This window comes from Strix uralensis, chromosome 18 (genome assembly GCF_047716275.1).
Source record: "Strix uralensis isolate ZFMK-TIS-50842 chromosome 18, bStrUra1, whole genome shotgun sequence".
In the NCBI taxonomy this organism is placed as follows: domain Eukaryota; kingdom Metazoa; phylum Chordata; class Aves; order Strigiformes; family Strigidae; genus Strix; species Strix uralensis.
Genome location: NC_133989.1, coordinates 13,809,357 through 13,826,305, shown reverse-complemented (window position 1 = coordinate 13,826,305; position 16,949 = coordinate 13,809,357). Strand labels below are relative to the sequence as shown.

Sequence of the window (16,949 nt, the reverse complement as noted above, 5' to 3'; positions counted from 1 at the left end):
ACTGTAAAAGCCTGAACCTCAACTGGTTGAGCAGATGAAGCAGATGTATTTGCTCAAAAGTTTGCATCAAACGTTGGATACTTCTCCATAAATCTGTGCTCTCCTGGTGTGGGTTATCAGCTTGCCTTAAAATAGACATTTCCCACAGACATAGGCAAAGGTTTTAGTTCTCTTTGACCCTTCCTTGCAAATGAGTGTAACTGGCCTAGCTACCCATCTCACGAAGGGCTGGGGCTCAGCTGTGTGCTTGAACTTGCTTGTAAATGCCACTCTGACATGTGCTGTGAATAAATAAAGCCTGTTGGAATATGTTGCAAGGAATATCCTTTTACGAATCTAATGAAGTTTAAAAGATGGGTAGTACTTACCATAAGTATGTCATTTTAGTGAAGAAAAACCTCTTTGCAAAATGATTTAGTTGTTAGGATTTTTTTTTTTCTTTGAGTTGGAGGAAAAAAGAAAAGTAAAGCTCCTTCTTACAGTAATCTGTTTTTCTCCCCTTTATTTTGTTTTATTTTCTTATCTACGGAAGTCGTGTAAGCAAAGTTCTTTGCCGGTGCTAGGGATCTGTGGGATGTTTTTTCAAGGTGTGGGTTTGTAGAATGTCACACATTCATTTTTAAACAGTTTTGCGCTCTGATATGAATGAAGCACAGGGCAGTCAAATGTCAATGGAAGCTTAGCAGCTCACTTTTTCTGCTTCTCTCCCTTTTCTTATTATTAGCTGTGTTTGCAAAAGAGGAGCCGCTTATGTTCTTGGCTTTGTTAGTGTTTTCAGAGCAGGCAGTGTTTCTGCTTTTGCTGATGTTTTTGACGTCTCCTCAAAATAAGACCCGTTTTCCCAGAACAGAGGGATATTTGGACATTTCTAAGATAACCTCAACCTTTAATTTGCCCCACCCTTCACTGGCTGTCGATCCTTAGTGCAGTTTGGGTGTGTGTCAAAATTTAGTAGAGACTGCTGTCCTCATTGCTCTGCGTGGAGACAGGGCAGAAGTCCTGCTCCAGCTCTCAGGTCGCACAGAGCCAGGTCGCACTCTCCACCGAAGCACCCAGAGGAGCTCCCCGGTGCAGGTGCCCCCGTGGGATGGATCCAGACGTCCCGTTTGCCGCCTAGTGAGCGGTTCCGATTGCCGCCCTCACCCCTGCCCTCTGCTCTTCCTGGGGTGGTTGACACCCACTCGAGGGGCTTTGCCTATGCCACCCTCTTCAAGGATGACGTAGCACTCCTACTGCTGGGGTGATGCAGGTTTGTGCAAGATAAGTTACCGGGAGGGACGGCTAAGCTCAAAGACTGGTATCACTATATTTATTGTTGCTCCACAACAGTTATATTAAAAAGTTGTGGGGTTTCCTCTCATGCGGCTTGCCACATGCCCTGCATGTCTGACCAAGTGGGATAAGCGTGGTTTTCAAAATATTTTGTCATTGCTTTGTTTTTAATGAGGGAAAACTGACCTTAATTTCTCCCCTCTTCAAAATACCCTAAAGGAAGCTAGCCAAGAAGCAGAAGGAGACTCAGACCAGCACACAGAGGGAGATGGGTCCCGTGGCTACTTCCGACAAGACCTCTACCAAACTCAGTGCTGTTCACAATGAAGAAGCTTTTTCTTCCAGCTGCCAAGATGTTAATGGATTCAGTAAGTTTAACTTGCTTGCAATGGATATGTCCCCCTTGGAGAGCTCTAGGTTCTTAAAAGGACCTATTCCTATGGGCACAATATTGAGGAGCTAGGAATTACAGTGATAGAGATCATTGCAAAAGCTTGATAGAAATCAGTTGTCTGAGATGTCTCCGACACTGCCCCTATTTTAACTGTCAGATAGGTGGAGAGCATTCCTTCTGACTCTAAATCTACTGAGAACAATTTTTAAAGTCTGTTCTAATAACTACATCAGACAGTCAAAAGGCACATGTTTATTTGTTCTTCAGAAATATTTTTTCCTTTGTGAGTAGAAGAGTTGAATGAAATCACTTAGCTGACTTGTAGGATGAAACACCATTTTCTGTATGAAATTGTTATGAAAGAAAGCATGGGTTAGAGAACTGGTATGGAAAGACAGTGTTTCTTCTTTTGTCTGTGTCCTTGGTTAATTCTTCACATGGGTTCAGTAAAATTAATCTTAGTTAATACTTGTAAACCACTCAGACTTATGTAGCTGGAAGAGTTTTGTGAGTAAAGCAGCACAAAGTCATACTTCAGCCTCACTACATCCAGTTTGAGTGCATGGTGGATTGCATGGTGGATTTGTAAACTTTTTCGTATTAAATAAATTTTAACTTAGACACTATGGGAATGTCACTCTTCTTTTGACACTTAGCCTGCTAGTTTGAATAGGGAACAGCTCTGAAACACAAGTCTTTCTTAAAACATCTTTAGTGAAGTGTTTTTTCCCCTAATTACTAACATGGAAGTGCTTACAGTACAAAATGTGTTTTATCGTTGAAACCTTTCTTTGTAATCTCAGATTGATTGGGACAGGCTCAGTGAATTCTTCTTTTCCCTCTACCTATGGGTCATGTCAAATTCCATCTGCATGTGTTGCTACTGCCACTCTGCATAACCTACCTGTGAGATGGATAAATAGGTGTTTGGGACCATCAAGGCTAGCAGTGAACACATCTCTCTGATTTTAAATTGACTTGAGTCAAGATCTAATTTTCTCAGGTGCTGAGTAGCTATATCTACTAAAGAGACAGCGGGAGTTGTCAGTGGTTCATATCTTTGAAAGATGGGATAGCAGAGGACAGCATTGTAACAGGCATCCTAGAAACAGCAAGGTAGCTTGTTTAAAATGTGTGGGGAAAATGAAGTTTTTAACACTTTCTTCAGAATCCGGATTTTTAAAAGTTCGGGGCTTTTTTTCCAACCAGAAAATAAGAGATGAGCTTGAAATGTGACCTCATTTTTTTTTCCCCTTGGTATTTTGAGAGACTAATTAAAATAGCTGAGTCATTTACTTGAAATGGCAACTATAGAAAATATGTTGTATCTAATTTTGTAAAAAAGCATCCCTCCAGGTTTTCTTTTTTTTTTTAATCAGTTAGTCCTTTGCTTGTCTGACATCACTGCAGATTTTATCACTACCTCCCTCTATAACACAGCCTGAGTGAAGTCATGGGTCAATTCTTTTCTTTTTTTCCTCTTTATACCCATGAGAAACAATTACCAGTAAGCCTTCATGATTTCTCCAACTTTTTTACTGCCAAGCCCAGGATGCTGAGGTGTTGGAGGTAAGTTCTCTTCTGTGAAGTAGTGTACACATGCTGATACAGGAATTTTATGAGTAAAAGACTTTCTTTTAAAAAAAATTGCCTTAATAGAGTTTAATGCTTGAGGGTTTCTATACAGGCTTACTCTAACTTTGGAATAACATAATAGGATTACTTCTTAACCCTCCTGTTAACTAACAGAGTTTTACAGGGGGTTATCCATCCTAGGTTTTGAAATCAGCTGTCTGTCTTAAGCAGCAGTCAAATTCCTTCTTAAATTGTCCTTTTGCCTCCCAACAGTGAATAACATTTGCAGATACCTCATGATAGGTAGCCATCCTCTCCATCTTGACCTCAATTATGGGAGCTCAAGTTGCCTGTAGCAGTGACATGGAAATACCCCTCTCTTTTTTGAAGAAAGTCCACCAAGAGAAGCTAAGCGTTTTCAATCCCAAGATCACCTTGTTAGCTCACAAAAGCAATAAAATAGAACAAGACAGCTGGTTGAGTGGGATACCTCACAATTATTGAACGACTTGCAAACAAGTTTATCTCCAGATAACAGTGTCCTTGCAGGGCATGTGTCCTTCCCTCCAGTTTTTCCTTCCTGTCTCAATAATTTTAATGACTTTTCAGACAGAACAAATTCAGTAAGTCCCTATAGAAGCTTTTTTTTTTTCCCATAGTCCTTCCAGCTTGGCCACTGGTTTGCTCCTGCTGCAGGAGGACTTTTGCCATTCTTGGGTGACCCCTGGCTGCCCCCCTGCTATAGCCTCCCCGTTTACTGCCTCCAGCACTGTCACCCCACAAGGAGCTCCCATCTGACAGGTCCAGCAACTGTAAAGGGTGCTGCCTGGTGCTGTGCATCATGAAAGACATCACAGATGAGCAACTGTCTTTCTGCTTATCAGCCCTTCCTTTTCTGAGGAGGCACAGGCCTGACCACTGGTACAGGCAACTCTTAATAAAATCTGCTGTGTAGTAACAGTGGTTCTTTCACCACTAAGAGTTACCATCCTCCTGTCTCTGCTGTTGGTAAAAATGCAGATTTCGTCACCTACTCTCTCTCAGTGCTTTAGGGGAAAATGCTTGTATTTTCAGTATAAACCCATGCAAATGGCATCATCCATAAAGTCATTGTTGTTTGGGTGCAACAGAGTCCTTTGTCAAGGCCAGTGCAGTGCTCAGGAGCACACAGTCCTGTTGGACATTTGTAGTTTTGAATTTTGTCATTTGGCAGAAGTGTCCATTATCGAATGTAATTACATTCTGGAAGATCTGTATCTGGAATGGGGAGACCTCAAGTCTTGCTGAAAAGTGGAAGAGAAATGGGCATTTATCTTTCCTGGCCCCAAGCAAAGCCCCTCATCCCTCTTTCTGTTCTACAATGTTAGTCGTTATTCGGGCAGAATTCTCACTGGTACATATTGGAGTTTAAACTGAAGAGATTTTGTGGACTCAGCCTCTGTCTCTGACACCATATGGAATCAGATTAGGTGTTTGCTGAAAGACAGATTAGTCCATGGCTATTCCAGTTTGTCTGGTTTTACCCAGGGATTATGTGGAGATGAAGCAGGCTCATCACAGTTGTTCATTTTCTCAAATATCTTGCTTCCTAAAAAATAAAAATATATCCTAAATCCATTAAAGGTAGTTGATGGTACTTGCAGTGTTTGAGCCTGCTCTTCAGTTTGCAGGAGTGTTTGGGAAGCAGTGGTGTTTTCCTCTGAGTGACACAGCACAGTCACATGTAGGCATTGACTCTGTGCAGGGTTATCGTGAAACAAGATGTGACAGATTGGAGACAAGGTGGTATCTGGGCACTAATCAGAAAGGGTGTGCAAGGCATTGTTATTGCACATAAATTGTGCACAATTTGGCAGCCCATCTGTGTGATGGGAGAAGCAGTAGTATATCATTTCAGCAGTGATGCGCTAATGATCATAGAATCATAGAGTACCAGGTTGGAGGGGACCTTAAGGATCATATGGTCCAGCATTTCTCAGCAAATGCAGGGTCTAGGCAAGATGGCCCAGCACCCTGTCCATAATGGTATGTCCTGCACAAAGGAACTGCTCTTCTGGCTTTGCAGGGCTAAAACGCCATGGATTGGGCTTGTCCAGGAGAATGCCATCTCACCAGCATGACAGTTTTCCTAGAGACTGATTTATTAGGGTGTGCTTAGTTTTTATGACATCTCAGTTTGGGAGGAGTCTGCTTTCCAGACAACCTTCAGGAGTGAGACTGATCCAGGTTAGGTAGGTGGCTTTAATGTTACAGCCAGAAGCACAGTTTGAAGACAGCGTTTTGGAAGTTGTAGGGAACTGAGTTTTGCATTAGTGGGCACTACTTAACAGTTACCAAGTTAATGCCTTTACTAGCGAGAACAAGGAGGTAAGAGGAAGATGTAGGTAAGTGGCACTCAGGGTATTAAGGATTGCTTTTAACCAAGAAACATCTAAATTTACACCTTTCCATATCCTGCATGTTTTTGTGATGAATGAAATGCAAAGGTGTTTAGATTTGCTGCAAGTCACAACATCAAGATCTGGTCTTTTCCCTACCCCATAGATAATTTTCACTCTTAGTTAGGTTATCTGCTAAATGCAGTCCAAGGACTTGTAGGATCAGGACTGTGAGATGTTTTCTTTAGTGAAAAATTCTAAAATGAATTTAAAAATAAAAAACAGAGCCACAATTCATCAAAGGCATAAAAGGAAAAGATATCAAAATCCCTTTTACAGGTTTTCGTGCTGGTTTGGGATTTTGGTGGGGTTTGCTAGTTCAGAAAATCTTATAAAAAATGAGAATCATTTTCAGAATAGGAAGAAGCCTCCACCATTCTGCATGACTAGAGGGATCTGTGTGGCCCCACACGCCTCTCTAGGGAGTACAAAGAGAATTTTTGATGAAGTCTTAATCTCTACCCTGATGTGAAATCCTCTCTGGAAGTGTTTCCTGTGAAACTAGTGCTTGTAAGAACCTCTGGTTAGGAAGCAGCACTGTGTAAACATCTCTCATGATACAAGCCACTACCTGACTGATTTTGGGAATGAGCTTTCCGAAGTTTTGGGAAACTATTTTTTGGTGGGGTTTTTTTACCTCCCTTTTTCTTCTGAATCTAGAAATCACCTCCCTGTCTCACAAATACAGTTCATTTAATAAACCTCAATTGGTAACGTTTTCAATCAAACTCACTGAAGTGAGGTATATATCTTCAGCTGCCTAAGTAATTTATCGTTAGCAATTCCTGGAAAGGCTGTATGGCCCAATGAGTTCTTGTATACTCCCCAATTTCAGAAAATCTGAGTCCTGCTCCAGGCCCTGACTTTTGACTTGCTCAGTGACCCTGGGCAAACAATTACTCTTTTTAGACCTTATTTTATGTATCTGCAAAAGTGACCATGTTCTAAGCACAATAAGAGGAGGGTCTGATTGAGGCTGACAAACACAGGGGAAAAAGTGTAAGAGGCCCCAGAGGAGAGATGCTTTATGGCTTGAAGGCAGCTGGGGCAGAACTCCAGCAGACTAAGCTTTGAGAAATTTGATTATTTTAATGTGTTTTCAAGTGGTGTAAGTCTGAAAATATGGCAGGAGAATGTAGAATGAAAGCGAGTTCATTTAGTAGATGATTATAAACTGCTTGGGAAGTAATTCTGCTGACTTTATGAAACTCCCTAGACTAGTGACTTCTTCTTTCATTCACCCCATAGAATAACTTGAAATTTTTAAGTGGTGTTTGCTCTAGAGATACAAAAAATTGCTTCTGAAATTACTTTGATGTATACTGAGTTTTATCTACTTCTATTGGATTATGGAATAGTTTTTCCTGTGTTATCTATTGTCATCTTTCTGATGTACTGAGATTTGCATTAGCTTGTTTCCCAACATGTTGAGGAGGAGGTAAATAAATGCCTGTAACTCTAAGAGTGAATGCAGAATGATAACAAAAGAATATGCCTTCAGAAATGATGGATTACCGTAAGAATGTACTGTATTGCAGATATAAACCAGCCTCATAAATTTACTATCAAGAAAAGAGTCTACTGTGAAGATGTTGATCCCTACCTCCTTTCCATAAATATTTGATTAATATGGAAATAATTTCTGGATTCTTGTCCAGAGAAAGCTAACATTTTAATGGGAGAAAGCAGGGATGCTTGTCCTGCTGCAAGAACACATCTCACAGGGGAAAGGATTACAGGATTTGCTATGAACAGTCCTGGGTTGAAGAACAAGTCCCTTGTTATCTTGTATTGTTTTAACAAAAATATTACTACCCTACCTGTGTATTTTTGTGGTACTAGTGTACATTGTTTGAGCAGGCTTATTTTACTGTTAATACTGCATTTGAGTCTCTGTAGTTTGTATTTTGGGGGTTGTTTTTAAGGATCTTTCTCCTAGAAACAAAACCACAAGTTTGTACCTTTTGTTAAAAAAAGGATATCTAGAATATAGTCCCATATGTGTATCCTGTGTAAGAACACATTGATTTACAATGACTATAATACTATATTTGGGGTCTGGAGTGCTTATATTAAAGAAAATCCATCATGATGACAATGTAATAAATGTAATATGCATGTCGAGATGAAAAATATAATTCATTTTGATAAGCCTTATATATCCCATATTACTGAGTTCTTTGAGGAACATTCTCCCTGTTCTCTTTCTCTCTCTTAATATATGTCTAAAGTCTTTTCCTTATGTCTTTCCTACCTAGCATCACCCTCTCCTTGTTCATTTTCTGTCCAAAGCAAAACCCTTCAGAGCAAATCTTTGTTGAATTCCTACTACTCAGGTACTAGTGCCAGACTTTTCTTTCATTTCTAAATTTTCTTTGCTTTTGTATGTTTCCCAATATGACCTATAGACTGAATCTTCTGAGTGTGAGATACAGCTAACCTTGTTTTCATTTTTTGTAACTTTTTTTCCTATTGATCTTCTGTTGATTTCCATTGATCCGTGTCGTGTGGGTGAACGGAATTCCATCTCAAAGTATCATCAGACACTGTTCCATCGACCACGCTGTTAGGTAAGAAGACAGGTATGGCATACTGCACTTCACTGGAGAGCAAACACACTCATTGTGTCTTGAAGATAACTTGGAGAGAGCACTGTTAAGTGGCTGGGCTCCAAAATCATAATTAATCCTGTGGTCATGTGCTGGGTTAATTAGAAAGCCTTTTGTTTTACTCATGCTTTATTATTGCTATTAATTGATGTATTTTTTTAAAAAAAGGTAAGAACAGTTCAAAAATTAAGGTTTAGGGGTTCTATCAAGTATTCATTGTTTTTTTCTGTGAATGGAATTTGACATTCTGTGCCAAATTCTCACATGCCGCCTTGCCTTTGGCTTAGTTTTAACTCACATAGGTGGTTGTGCCTGTGCAGCTGGATAGGATCATAGAATGGTTTGGGTTGGAAGGGACCTTAAAGCTCATCCAGTTCCAACCCCCTGCCATGGGCAGGGACACCTTCCACTAGCCCAGGTTGCCCAAAGCCCCGTCCAACCTGGCCTTGAACCCTTCCAGGGAGGGGGCAGCCACAGCTTCTCTGGGCAACCTGTCCCAGTGCCTCACCACCCTCATCATAAAAAATTTCTTCCTTATATCTAGTCTGAATCTACACCCTTCTAGTTTAAAACCATTACCCCTTGTCCTGTGAGTGAGGCTCAGCTCCAAACTGCCTCAAGACTTGCAAATTTAGGTGAGGATTTGCGTGTCCGAAGCAGGTGGGAGCCTACAGTTTTGGACTCAGTTGCAAGTATAAAGGTTATTTGGAGAAATTAGAGGCTGGATTTGGGCAAGTGGCCCCACTTCATTCTGTGTATGCTGAGAGTTAAATGCTAAGTATTCAAGCAGTCTGGTGTAGATTTGAGAGGAGAACAGAAAGGCAGGTTCTGAGAGGCAGAGGCTGTTCGGTGGCTGCTGGTAACTTTAGAGGGAGGTGTTAGTGTTCAGCATCTCTGAAAATCAACTTTTCTTGTTCAGATGATAAATAAAGCATCCAGTGTGCAGCTCTTAGCTTTTGGATTTTTAAAAATAATACATTTTTACAGGAAGTTAACAGAGACAGCAAAATCGGCAGAAACAGTTAGCTGATAAAAGAAGTTATCCAGAAACTTACTGGAGGTGTTCCCTTGAAAGTGAGTAATAACAGCCTACAACTTCAGGCTCTCCCTGGAGGATGCTGCCTGCATGTGGAATTTGAAGAAGGCAATTCCTCCGCTATGAATCAGAAAGATGATGTGTGGTTGATCAGAATCTAACCAGTGGTATTTATCAGACCTGTCATTTTGGATTATCCACAGTAAATGTTCACTTCCAGGCACAGGAATCTACCATGGCTGCTTTAAACATTACTCTGAGCACGTTGAATGCCCACAGTTAGACCAGGAAGAAATTACAACTGATCGCTTAAGTGCCTTGGCTTACAGACTAACAACCAGGGCACAGAGGCTTGGAGGGACTGCCAGAATACACATATTTGTCCTGCTATCTTTTTTAACAAGGTAGGGAAGGAAAGGAGTCCTTTTTCCAGAAGGTTTGTTCTTGTTTCCCAGAGACTCGGTATTGTCGATAGAAAAGTCTAGAAGTAGATTTATCTTCTGGCTATACTTTAGAAACAGGGCCCAGACCTATAGTTTACTGGAAGATGTCAAACTGCTCTCAGTCTGGTACTGAGCATCTGTGAAAACTGGACCCTCATTTGAGGGAGCTTTTTTCCCACCTCTGTCCTGATAGTGAGAATTACCATGTGAACCGCACACTTCGTAATCTGAAGCTCAAGAAGCAATAAGCAGATTGAATCTGTCGTTCTCCTGGGAAAGTAAAAGCCAAAAAAGCCCCCAAAACTTCCAAAATCCCAGATTTTAGAGAGGAAAAAGAGGAAATAGGAATTAAACCGGTCTTGTGCTTATGTATTCAAAACTCTTTCAAACTTACTTACCTCTATATCTGAGTAGGGATTAATATCCCTGTTTTACACACACAAATTTAAGTACAGAGCACTTCTAAGACATGATTTACACAGACTGGTCACACACACACATGCATCAGTTCCATCTTTATTTAACAGCCACAGGTGCTGTGAAGCAGCCCTTGGCATTGAAGAAATTTCTATCTTGTGAGTTGAAGACAAATTAAAACCTTGACGTTCTGGCTTGTCGGATTCACCAGACGTTGGATGTTTCTGTATGAGCAAAATAAGTTTAATTTTTGACGTTTATTAATATTCATTCCTAGGAAAGAAAAAGAGATCTTTAAAAGGGCATCAGTTATCCCAATACCAGTATCTGTCTTTGGGCACTACCTGCAGTTCAGTGCTATTTGTTCCCATCTGTTGCACCTTCTGCTAATAAATGTTCCGTATCTGCAATAGTGGATGGCTCCTTAGGCTTGGCTGTGACATGATTTGTTCATAGTAAGATATAGGGGATTTTGGTTTTGCCTCTACCCTATCCCATGCTTGGTTAAGACTGTTTTATGTAATGCATGTTTTTAGTTCCTTAATTTTCTCTTCCAGTTGTAGACAACTCAATTTAAATGTTTTGTGCAGGTATCTTCACAAGGGAAGTAAATATGTAATACTAACAAATAAAGGAGGTCGATTTCCCTATTTTTAATACTTCAGTAGACCCATGTTGTACCAGTACTGCAAAACCTGAAGAGGGGCAGTACAACCTTCGAGGTTGGTTCTGGAGAGAATGTGCATGGCCAGTAGCTCTCAAAGCTGTTCAGCAGGGGCCATCAGGGCAGTCTCTTCAGGGGAGCCAGCGTGTCCTTCCCTTGCAGCCATTAACATCTCCTGGCAGTATGTAAGGACGTTTGCCCTTGTTCTCATTTCAGCTGCTCAAGAGGATCCTAACAAGAGTCGCTGCTCTCCAGAGAGGATGAGGACTGTAGTGCCTTTTAGTTCCTTACAGATGGGCAGAACAAGCAGAGAAAGCTCTCTGTCATGAGATCTCACACAAAAACTGTCTTGTGCTTAGAAAGAAGTAGAAATTTAACCTGAATTTCACTCTTCTGTAGTTGGATGGGCTTTTGCCTATGCCTCATCTGCTGTGGGTACATCCACAATCTAATGTTTGAAGAACTAAAAAAGTACTAAGATGATGTTGCTGCATTAGCGAGTCTTACCATTACTGGCTTTTTAAATTGTGAGATGAGTTATTTTTATGCAATGGAAACTTGAAAAATTAGTGACTTGATCTGTTCAGTTGTATCTGTAGCCTTCCAGGCCATGTCAGCCTCTAAGGAGCTGTGGGAGAGGCTTTCACACCAGTGTGCTGTGCTAATGTTGGCCTGTAGCAGGGCGAGCAACGGAGATGCATACCCTTGTAGGCTCTTGAACTGAATTTCTCTTGCACTTCTTTCTGCCTGCAGATGATCAGGTGGCTTGGAAAGCTCCGGTCTTTAGCAGCTTCTAGTTTTGTGTGCTGTTTTGAAGTTACCAGTAGTTTTTCAGCTGTAACTAATGAATTGCTCTGTAAGGCTGGTAGATCTGTGACAGCCTCTTTCACCGAGGAGGCAAAGAGAGATTTGACTTGAAGTCCACGCATTCGAAGAGCTACACTGTTATGCATGTACCAAATAGTCTCAAGGCTTAGCCCAGCTCACCAAAGCATCTTCCTTACATCTCTAAGGGGATTTTCTTCTATGCTAACTGATGAAAACAAATGTATGCAACAGTTTTTATAAGATTAGAATACACTTGTGCAAGGTGTTTACCAAGCAATTCTTAAAAATCTCTTCAGAATCTAGAGAAAATTACTTTCTCCAGCATTTTCTTTTCTTTTTTAATGCACATGTAGCTTCTTCATAGCCTTTGAAATGAAAGTTGCATCCTCCACTCTCTGTCAAACCTGATGTCAGAAGGCTTTTTGTTAAGGAACATGCCTTTTTATAGCTCAGGTGATATCATTAGACAAATGATATTTTGACTTTGGTTTGCCATACCACTTTTTATATTGTATATAGCATATTATAACTGGATATTTATCATATAGTAAAGCTTTGATGCACATAAAAAAAAAGCAAATTAATTTCACCAGCTCGCACCATATCCCTAGTGTAAGGGGAAGAGATATTAGCCATGCTGTAGTCATCCTTGGAAGATGTCAAATAATTGACAACCCTTACTCTAGTGTAGAGAGACTGGATATGTGTGTAATTAAATCCATCACAAACACCACTCAAAATATAATTTATTTTGTGCAAAGGATGCCTTATCAACTTACACACTTGCCAAGGCTAAGAGAATAAAAATATAAGCAGAGATGATAGGCCTGTCATTTCAGACACAGAAGGAATTTGTGGATATTAAAGCAAACATTTTGAAAGAAACTTCTCATACACAAGATGACACATCAGTGCAGCATTGCTTTTAGTTGTTTGAGGCATAGTCTGGTTTTCTGGTCAGAAGGCAACATCATACTCTGTGTCCAGATATCTATCTCTCAGGCTAACAAAACTCTGTATGAAACAAGATGACATCTATAAAAGGATCTAAAGACTCAATCCCCCAAAGCTGCTCTGGATGAGCAGGTCCCCTCCCACCAGGCTTACTGGGACATTGCACAGGGACCTGATCATACAGAGCCACTTCCAGGCTGGGAATCTAATTTCTCAGCTGCTCTTCATCTTATCCGTGACATCTGTGGAGGAGTTTATCAGTTTTTCTGTGGAGGGAGACATACTTACTTTACTTGTCTGGGTAGCAACAGAAGTACATAATACAAGGTGGTGTAGCAGCAGGCAGGCAATAATATCTCACCCTCCGGGTTAGGGGAAAGATGTCTCCTAGCTGGCCTCTGCTTCAGCTTTTCTCTGCACACTGGACTCTGTTATGTTTCGCTTGACAGAGTCAGACCTCAGAGTTTATTTCAGCAAGTTCATGGTTATTTCTCCAGCAAAGAAGAGAGTCACAAGAAGCACCATTTCATAAGCAGGGAGAGTTTGTGAATATTAAAAGTGGCATCAACATCATTAAATTTGATTATCTGCAGTTACACCCTAAACAGATATGCTGAGATGTCTGAAGAGTTTCCCAATCAGGACAGTTATGTGAGAGCCAATGAATCATTGATTCAACGTCTTACACAAAATTTCAGGGTATTCTGCGAATTCTGAGGCTGATAATGAAAGTGCCAGCTTCCAGAAATCAGAATATCTGCGTTGGCAACAACATCTTAGTGTGGGGAGCAAGTGTATTGCGCTAAAAAGGGTTAACAAACAAGATGACAACATATTTTGCTATTGCAGCTGCTAATATTAGAAATGATCCTCTTACAAACAGCATGTTTCCAGCAACATGCAGAATACCTGTTTTATTTACAGCTGCACAGAGAGAACTGTGGAAAATTGGAAATGGTTCTAGGAAGAAACTGGAGCCCTGAAGAGCCTGCCCTAATGAGACTTCAGAAGCTCTCAATTGATTTACTTTATCAAAGAGAAACTGAAGAAGTGATTTGATCAGTGCCTGCATGGGTCAAGATTTCAAATGCTCAGAGGGCTCTTTAATCTCACAGAAGATATAATAAGATTCAGTGCCTGCAAGTCAAAGCTAAGCAAAGTCAAATTGCAATTAAGAAATGTTTAGACAGCAAGGGTAATTAACCGTTGCCACAATTTTTGGGGTCAGAATAGAATCACCATCTCTTGAAATGTTTTCATTTGGATTATTTCTTGGAACTGTATTCCATCTGTGGTGTGCAATGAAATATGATGGTGTGTGTTCCGATCAACAAAATGAGGACATATGACTAGAAATAAGATGTGCATGCGAAATATAATCCAAAAAAACCTGCTGCACGATTCTGTATGTTTAGTAGTTTCTGAGTATTAGAGTGAATAATTTCAAGCATCTTTCCAAAAAAAAATCTATTTTCTTGATTTGCTGTTCTCACTGAAAACTCATAAAAGGCACACATGCTTTAGAGGCAGTGCTGAAACTTTAGTGAAAGTCTTGGCCAATTTGTCCTACAAACTCATCCTCATTTGCAAGGGAATGGGGCATGTTTGTGAGAAGGGGACAGAGAGAAGGGACTGGGAAGGATTGCTGTGACTTGCCTTTAGTGCAACAATTAAAGCAGAAGTCTGACTTTGCTGAGGGACTGGTATTTTTGTTGTCTTTTCCAGTAATAATGCTGCCAAAAGGAATGAGATGTGGTTTATAGCTGCAACCTGCAGGAAAAGCAAAGTCTGTTTGCAAGCCCTCCAAAGACCCTTTTAGTTGATTGTCCTAGTGAGAGATCAGTTTGCTGCTACCTCCCTTTCAACCTGCATTTTGAATTGTTCACAAAATTGCTGCAAACAGCACATCTTGAGAGAAGGTGTCGTGCCTTGCGTGAGCGCCTCATTAACCATGCTTAGGTTCATGCTCGTGGTGTGATTAGACAGAGAAGGAACAATATGTTTCTTGCATCAGGCTTTATTAGCAGAACATAAGAATGCTAGGCTCGCCTCCTACGTAGCAATTTGTCTCCATAAAAGCCCCTCCACTCTTGCCTTGGCTCAGATAAAATGCTGGTGGGAATAACCGACAGCCGTCCTGAGCTGGTGCAATTGTTGGGCTTGGGTTTTCTTTCAGGTGGTGCAGAGGCCATTCAAGATGTGTTTGTCACGGACATCCAGAGGAGGTGATCTTGTGCCTAGTTTCAGTTCTGTGTGTCATAGGGTTGAGAGTAGGATGACGCAAATAGTGTGACACTTTTTTAATTAGAAACACTTGGCTCCGTGAGAGGCACCCAAATGGTGTGATGCCACGGACCATGCTGCAAGAGCTACTACTACAATCCGTGAGTTTTGTACCATCTTTTATCTGTCTGACCAGAGACCAGGAGCACAGTTGTCACTATAAACTCAAAGGCCAGAGTCAGATCCCTCTTTGCTGCTGAGCAGCTTCAAGTTCCAGAGCCGGGTGCCTACTCGGAGGGAAGTTATACTGGAAAGGAGGGGGCACCATTTTCCTGGCTTTCACCTCTCCCTATGATACTTCTCTCTGTGAAGAGAGCCAAGCACACCAGAATTAAAGGATCTGATGAAGAGAGACATTAATAATTGCCTGCAAAGGAGCTGACTGATTTGAGCTACATTTTACAAGTAGCCTATGCTCTGCATGTGCCCTTACTGTATTAGCACTAGAACCACACATTAGTTTTAAGACTCCCTCTTGAATAGGGATATTGTAATGTTTTTTAATTGGGGCTGATAAAAATGTGGCATTACTTGTAGGTTCCTCAGAGAAGCCAATTGTGAAATTGGGTTTGTATTAAACCTAATGATGGAAAATTAAGCATAGTACGTCTGTCGGAAATGGTCCGCGATAAAAATCTTCTCCTCTCCATTACAGGAGGTTAATAGGGAATAGGCGAGGAAAGATGCACTGGGAAAGCGAATCCAACTAGGGGAATTAATAAGCCTTGAAATTCCCTCTGTTCAGAGTTCTCACACTGTCATTAGTCGGAGCATTAGGGATGATTATACAAATGCTTTGGATGTTACTCTTCCTTAAATCCCAAATTTATTCACATTTTGTATGTGAGGGTTGCTTCGCTAGAGCCATAGCTCTGTAAATCTTCAGGTGTCCTGGGAATGTGACTGTATTTATGAGAACCTGGGATTCAGAAATCCTTAAATTCAGTAGCCTAATCTTCAGAGCAGATGATCACTTTGTGCTAATTTATTTCAGAAGAAGCATGATGTGTTCGGCATCTCTGATAATTCAGCCATCAGACTTCTTTATCTCACAGTGGAGATCAACTTGCCCTGCAGCAGTGTCCACTGCTGGCATTCCTTTCTCCTTCATAGTCCTGCAGCTTCAAAACAGAGCATATGCCTGTCTTGATATCTTCCCCCTAATATAACAGTAAACCAGCTAAAGCATTGTTTGTTGTGTTTTGTCATGTTGTTTTGCCAGCTGCTGAGAAGGCATCTCTCTGCTCCTACCCACCTTTGCCATGAGGGACACAGCAGAGATCCTGATCAAAACTCCAGGGCGATTTCTCAAGGATAGCAATGTCTAGAGTAGCATTTGGGACATATGTCTGCCTCACAAAAATCACCCTGAAATTGCAATTTGATTTATTTATTCTTTATCCATTCAAAAATGTGACTGTAGTATTGCTGACAAGGGAGAGTGTTTAGGCTCTTTGTCAGTAAGCTTTCTGCAAGAAACAAGCCTTGTGTATGCAGTCTTAAAGGGTTTTTTATGAACAATCTGAGGGAGATACATTTTCTGTTTACTATTTTGGGTTTGAATAAGACCGGAAAGAATTGATGCAGAATGTTAAGGCCTGTATGCGCGAAAGAACCCAAGCATCTCAGATGCCTGTAATCAAGGAAAAACCAATGGTTTATTTGGACAACTATTTAAAATGCGTCAACCCTGGCAGATAAGAAACTGAATTTTTTATTTAATCTTAGTTTCTGTTGTTAAAAATAAATATTGTGACAGTCAATTGTTTGGTTATTTAAGTTCTTTTCTATTAGTTCACCAGGAATATTTAGTTGTGTATATAGAGTTTTGCTGGGGATGTAAGAGGTTGCAATTCCATCTGCATAGTGATAGAGAATTTTTTTAATCCATTTCTTTCAAAAAGAAAATTTACATATCTGAAATATAAGTTTCTGCATGCATGATAACTATATGCTGGTTTATTATTTCTGATAATATTAGATCTTTGTAATTGACATATAAATTTTAGACCTGAGCTGGCAGAGCAGTTTAATTT

At 40.6% G+C, this 16,949-nt stretch overlaps 1 protein-coding gene across 9 annotated transcripts in view; it reads left to right on the top strand.

Annotated features, from left to right (window-relative positions):
• The window catches only part of PTPRT (protein tyrosine phosphatase receptor type T), a 473,479-nt gene that overhangs the window by 410,911 nt on the left and 45,619 nt on the right, over window positions 1-16,949 (top strand). For 6 of the 9 annotated variants that reach the window (XR_012631402.1, XR_012631400.1, XR_012631401.1 and 3 more), the window contains 3 exons: window positions 1,492-1,640; window positions 7,938-8,015; window positions 8,214-8,261. Coding sequence is in view for 6 of the 9 variants with exons in the window: in XM_074888113.1 (XP_074744214.1) it covers window positions 1,492-1,640; window positions 7,938-8,015; window positions 8,214-8,261 (275 nt within the window). In the remaining 3 variants the exon portion in view is untranslated. The remainder of the gene's footprint in view (window positions 1-1,491; window positions 1,641-7,937; window positions 8,016-8,213; window positions 8,262-16,949) is intronic. The other 3 variants (XM_074888115.1, XM_074888114.1, XM_074888112.1) reach the window with 2 other exon arrangements.